At 38.2% G+C, this 6,000-nt stretch overlaps 1 protein-coding gene across 1 annotated transcript in view; it reads left to right on the top strand.

The window, feature by feature from the left end:
• The first annotated feature begins 546 nt into the window (after positions 1–546).
• Positions 547–6,000, top strand: part of LOC127547933 (pyrethroid hydrolase Ces2e-like) — a 28,772-nt gene continuing 23,318 nt past the window's right edge. The window contains exons 1-2 of the mRNA XM_051975064.1: positions 547–736; positions 5,617–5,821. Coding sequence (XP_051831024.1) covers positions 667–736; positions 5,617–5,821 — 275 coding nt within the window. The 5' untranslated portion in view covers positions 547–666. The remainder of the gene's footprint in view (positions 737–5,616; positions 5,822–6,000) is intronic.

The raw sequence follows: 6,000 nt of genomic DNA, 5'->3' as shown, positions 1-6,000 counted from the left end.
GCCTCAGTTTCCTTATCTGTAAAAAGAGTTGGAGAAGGAAATGGCAAACCACTCCAGTATCTTTTCCTAGAAAATCCCAAATAGGATCATAAGGAGTCCAATATGATTGAAAAAAACAATGAAAAATTTCAAGGGGGGAAAGGTTATAGAAGTCCCCAGAAACTGAGAAGGAAGGTGATTAGATTATGAAATCACAGTTTTGACCCTTGGCATGTCAGTTGAAATGGTTGCAATAGCTCAAACCGATTCTTCTGAACCCTTTCAAAATTAGAAAATGCTGCAGTTGAAGGTTTGAGGTTTTGTTTTGTTGACTATGTACAGTTAAGAAAGTGTTGTAAAAAATGTTTCTAACACAGATTAAATTTAGGACAGTATTATGGATACATTTGTTTGTTTGTTTGTTATGTTTTCCAGAAAGCTTGTTATGTAACACTTATCAGCATATCTTTGCTGGAGAGAAAGATTTTCTGACCTGCTTTAACGTTTAGGGATTCAATCTTAAATTTTTTTTTTTTTCAAATCACCCTAAGACAAGTTCTGATCATGAAGTTCATTTAGCAGCCCTTAGCTCCAGTTCTCCTGGAGTGACCTTTGATCCAGTTCTTTTTGTTTTAAAGCCTAGGCTTGGAATCTGATTAGACATAACCGGACTGAACAGAGGAAAAGATGTGGACGACTTCTGTGTTGCCCAAAGTCTTGACTTTGGGGGTCCTGGGCCTCCTGATTCAAGCCTCAGGTGAGCAGCTCAGCCAGCCTGACCCTGGGAGAGTAGGGGATGATTTCTGGCAAGGAAATGGAAGGAGTCTTTGATTATCCCATTGGAGTTATGGGGCTTATGCATGGATAGGGGTAAAGGATTATTGTTAATTTTCTTTCAGGGGGCTGAAGTAGGTTTGCTCTTGAGAAATTGATGTCTCCTACATGTATATTATATCTGTCAGTAGCTGGTGGGAGAGGGGGATAAGGAAAGCTGAATCATTTTCAAGTAGGTTAGATAAGGGTGAGGATTGAAGAGAGGATCGTTTTACAGCACGAAAATAGTACCTTGGCATCTGTGTAAGAACACATAGCACAGCTTACTTCTTTCCTTTCCTTTCCTTTCCCCTCCTTTCTTTTCTTTCTTTTTTCTTTCTCCTTTCCTTTCTTTTCTTTTCCTTTCTTTTTTCCTTTTTTTCTTTAAATAATATTTTTTTCCAATTAAATGTAAGATAATTTCAACATCTATTATATTCCTTAAAACTTTTTCATTGTATTCTTGATAAATTTGATTAAGTTCTCTATTATAGAAACACTAGCTTTCTATTTTCCTTCTTGATTGCATTGGTTTTTTTGTGCATTTTTTTAATTTTATGCAATTAAAATTATCCATTTTGTGTTTCATAATGCTCTCTAGTTTTCCTTTGGTCATCAAGTCTTCTTTTCTCCATATATCTGACAGGAAAATTATTCCTTGCTCTCCTAATTTGCTTGTAGTATCACTTTTTATGTCTAGTTCATGTATCTATTTTGACCTTACCAGGTAGACAGTGTGAGATGGTGGTCTATGCCTAGTTTCTGCCATACTATTTTCCAGTTTTCCCATCAGCTTTTATCAAATAGTTCTTATCCCAGAAGCTTGAGTGTTTAAGTTATTTCTTTGTTTTCATGCTCCCAAACCATTATTATGGTAGAAGAGGAGCTTAAACCAACATTTAATGTAAGTGAAAGTCATTCCCATTGGATTTTGGTCTCAGAAGTGCTAATCTTTCAGAGGCATTCCTGATCCTTGTACTCTTGAGTCAGGCAGAGTGTGCAGTCTATAGCTCTTGGATTCTTAGGACAGAAAACTGGGGAAAATCTTAAGAACCACTGAATTCAAAGCCCCTTTCCCATTTAATCAAAGGTGGGAAATAGGTTTAGGGAAGAGAAAGGAATTATCAGTTCACTTAGGCAGTAAATGGAAGAGCTGTGATTTGAACCCCTATTTTCCAAGTCCCAATCCAGTACTCTGCATCCCAGTCTTATCACTTATTATTCTATTTATATTTGTTCAGTCATATTCAATTCTCTGTAACCCCACTTGGGGTTTTCTGGCAAAGATACTAGTGTTGGTTTGTCATTTCCTTCTTCAGCTCATTTTATAGATAAGGAAACAAGCCAATAGGAATAAGTGACTTGCCCAGATTCATATAGCCAATCTACATCTGGATTTGAGTTCAGAGAAATGAATCTTCCTTGTTATGGGCCAGAATTTGAAACAAGGTGTTAATTCACTGGAATTGACAGAAAGCTTGCAGGAATTATTGGATTCCTGGCACATGAATAAATGGACAATAGATTTATTTTGGACTATTTCTAGGACTTATGGATATGTATAAATTCTTCATGTTGATTCATGTTATTTGTTATATCACTTCTAGCCTGTGTTATATTGCTATGTGCTTATGTAATTTATGTAATCATGTGTAATACCTCCCATATTGATGGATTTATGTATACCTGTTTCAAGTGAACCCCTTCAGAAACCCACTAATCTGATTTGATTTCCCATTTTGAAAAAGGGTTGCACACTTTATGGGGCTACATCATCTTATGTTAAGATGTTACTAGATAGTTTGTCTTATGAAATCTTAACCCTGAGTGATTGGAAATCCATAGCTAAGATATGTTTAGAACCTGGACAAAACTTGTTGTGGCTTTCAGAGTATCATGAACTATATAGGAGTCAAGCCAGATGCAATAGGCAAACGGGAGTTAATGTACAAATAGCTTTTAACCAACTAGCCAGTGAAAGTCAGTATGGAGAGAATTCAGAACAAATTGATTATCCCATAACAGGGTATGAGCAAATTTCTAAGGCTACAATAAAAGCTTGGGGTTTCCTCTCTAGACAGAAAGATGAACAAAAATAGAACAAGGTCCCAATGAACCCTTTGCGGATTTTGTGGGACATTTGCAAACAGCTGTAACAAGAACCATTGGAGAAAATGCAGCTACAGAAATAATGACCAGACATCTAGCTAAGGAAACTGCCAATGAGGTTTGCAAAATAATTATATGGGGACTAGACAAAGATGATCCTTTAGAGGAGATCATAAGACACTGTGCCACAGTGGGCACAAGTGCTTATTATACCCAGACTATGATGAACATGGGAAGACAGGGTCTCTCTTGGCAAGGGATTTCTAGAGAAATTCATCAATGTTTTCAGTGTGGAAATGTTGGACATCTGAGAGCTCAGTGTAGGTACAGAGACAGAGTGAGAAGACAGGGTGAGAGAATACCCCAAACCCCATGTCCAAAATGCAACTGAGGCTTCCAGTGGGCCTCCGAATGTAGATTGACCCAGAGAAATGAGAGGCAGAGCCCAGCCCCAAGTTATCATACAAAAGACAAATGGAACATGATGGCAGCTGAGGTTACACCCAGAGAGTCTTTAGAAGGTCAGGGCTCTGATGTGATCAATCAGCCTAAAAGTAATCACATGGCAGAAAGAGATTACAATTGGGGAGAATACAGGTTTTTTAACCCAACAGGGCAGTGTCCAGTGCAAACAGCTTCAACATAATGGCCAGATGATGAGGATAAATCCCCAAAGTGGTAAATAGAAAGGAATTAGATAGGTTAACTGCTTGGGAGAAAGGATTTGCTTGTATTTTTACAGACAGAGAAGGAAACAGATGGAGAAGGAAACAGATGGGTGGCAATGAGCACCTGGAGAGAGACAGAAAAAGAGAAAAACCTCAAAACAAAGGAGAAGACTTAAGAAACACTGAAAGAGCATAACCGACAATGAGACTATTAAAAGAACTTTAAAATCTTTAGGAATCATTGGAGTCTCAACACAAAATGAGGCTGTTTTAAGGACTTGAAAACCAGCAGAAATCATTGGATTCCTTGAGATGAAAAATTTTGATGAGACTATTGTAGTACTTCAAAGCTTGCAGGAATTATTGGATTCCTGGCACATGAACTAATGGACAATGGATTCTTTTTGGACTATTTCTAGGACTTATGGACATGTATAAATTCTCATGATGATTCATGTTATTTGTTACATCACTACTAGCCTGTGTTATATTGCTATGTGGTTATGTAATTTATGTAATTATGTGTAATACCTCCCACATTGATGGAGTTATGTATACCTGTTTCAAGTGAGCCCCTTCAGAAACCCGCTAATCTGATTTGATTTCCCATTTCCTTTGGTGTTTTCATCTCCCTTCCTAAGAAGTCAGGGAGAGTGTGACCACCTCCTTTTCATGGTGTTTTCACTTCTTTTTTGAGCAGTCAGGGAAGGTGTAACCACCTTTTTTGGGGTTCTCACCTCCTTGACAAGTCAGGGAGGTCATGACCACCTTATGTTCTAAATCAAAAGAAAGCAGGAGATATTATGGGCCAGAACTTGAAATAATTTCAAACTCCCTGGAATTGATAGAAACAATGCTTATGTTGACACCTTTGAGAGTTCACACATTAGCTCACACATTAGAGTTCACAAGTTCAAGATTCACAAGTCAGGAACCCACAATCCCACTCTCTTGGAGGAGGAGTCAACCTTTGGGTTCACATCTTTAAGAGATCATATATAAAGAAGCTCTTGGAGCCTCAATGAGGAGTGAGTGGAGGAGTCTGTTGAAGAGAATAATGACAGAGCCAGAATTCAGTTGGGAGATTGAGAACTGGAGATTCAGAGCTGGAGTCTGAAGCTGGCAGAGGCAAAGGATAAGTTGCAAAAGCTCTAAGAACTAAGCAGGGAGATAGGCCTCTAAGAAAATTAATCAGGCTATTGTGAAGGAGGCAATAAAGGATTTGAAATTTTAATAGCTGGCTGCATTTGAGGTGACTATTACACTCAACTGAAATGAAAGCTGCCTCCAGAAGCCCTCCAAGAAATCTGCTCCCAGAGAACCATTACATTTTAGAAAAGAAGAGAATACTACATTTCCTGATACATATCAATATAGTTAATGTAGTCCAATATAGTCCAATGTAGCTACATTCCACCTGCCTTTCTTGTTCTGCCCTATCCTGTCTCCTTTCTTTGTCTTCTCTCTTTCCCATGCCCAGAAAGCACTTCCCCCAGCTAGTTTTCTTTAAGACCCTTTATTAAAGACCCAGCTTGTTGCAGAACTTTTCTTGACCCTCCTCTTATCTTTTCATAGCTCTTTGCCAGGACCTCTCCTTTATATCTCTCCCTTATATTCCTAGTTATTGGTGCACAGATTATTATTCTCTAGAGAATGTACATTTGTGCATTTTATCCTCAATTCAGAGAGGAGGGCATTAACCATAATAGGTACTCATTAAGTTTTTTTTTTCAATTGGTTAATATTAATAAACTATATGGCACTAATTTGTTTGTTCTGTGTTTTCCTAAATTGGGCTTGTTGGGCAGCAGTTGCTTTGATCTTGAGAATCAGCATTCCCAAAGCTGGACAGCTCCAAAGTTACTGCCAGAGCAATTTAAAAATGGAAATGGTTCTTCTCTCTAGTGAGTTCCCCATTGCTGGAGAATTTTAAGGGAGATAAAAAGAATCATGACAGAAGGCTTTCATTCCATCTAATTAAAAATGCTGGAGGTGGGGGAATGGGACATTTGAACATCACTTTAATCCTCTGTCCCTTTATTCACAGGGTATAATGCTGATGACCTCATCAGGACAACTGAATCTGGACAGATCCAAGGAAGTAAAATCAGTATCAAAGGGATTGACAAAGATGTCAATATTTTCCTAGGAATCCCTTTTGCCAAACCCCCTGTGGGGGCCCTGAGGTTTTCTCCTCCACAACCACCAGATTCTTGGAGCAATGTGAGAGATGCAACTTCTCATCCACCTATGTAAGCACCTCCCTTTATCCTTCTCTTTCCAGATGATCACAGTATACCATCATATCTTATCCAGCTTTTTGTCTCTGTGTGCTTGCCCAGAGTAGACATTTGATAAATATTTGTTGAAGATATGTTTAATATCTCCTCCTAGGCTGTGAGGCCATGATAATAGATCATATTTATTTGGA

Source organism: Antechinus flavipes, chromosome 2 (genome assembly GCF_016432865.1).
Source record: "Antechinus flavipes isolate AdamAnt ecotype Samford, QLD, Australia chromosome 2, AdamAnt_v2, whole genome shotgun sequence".
Taxonomy (NCBI): Eukaryota; Metazoa; Chordata; class Mammalia; order Dasyuromorphia; family Dasyuridae; genus Antechinus; species Antechinus flavipes.
This window is presented reverse-complemented; position numbering and strand designations above follow the sequence as displayed.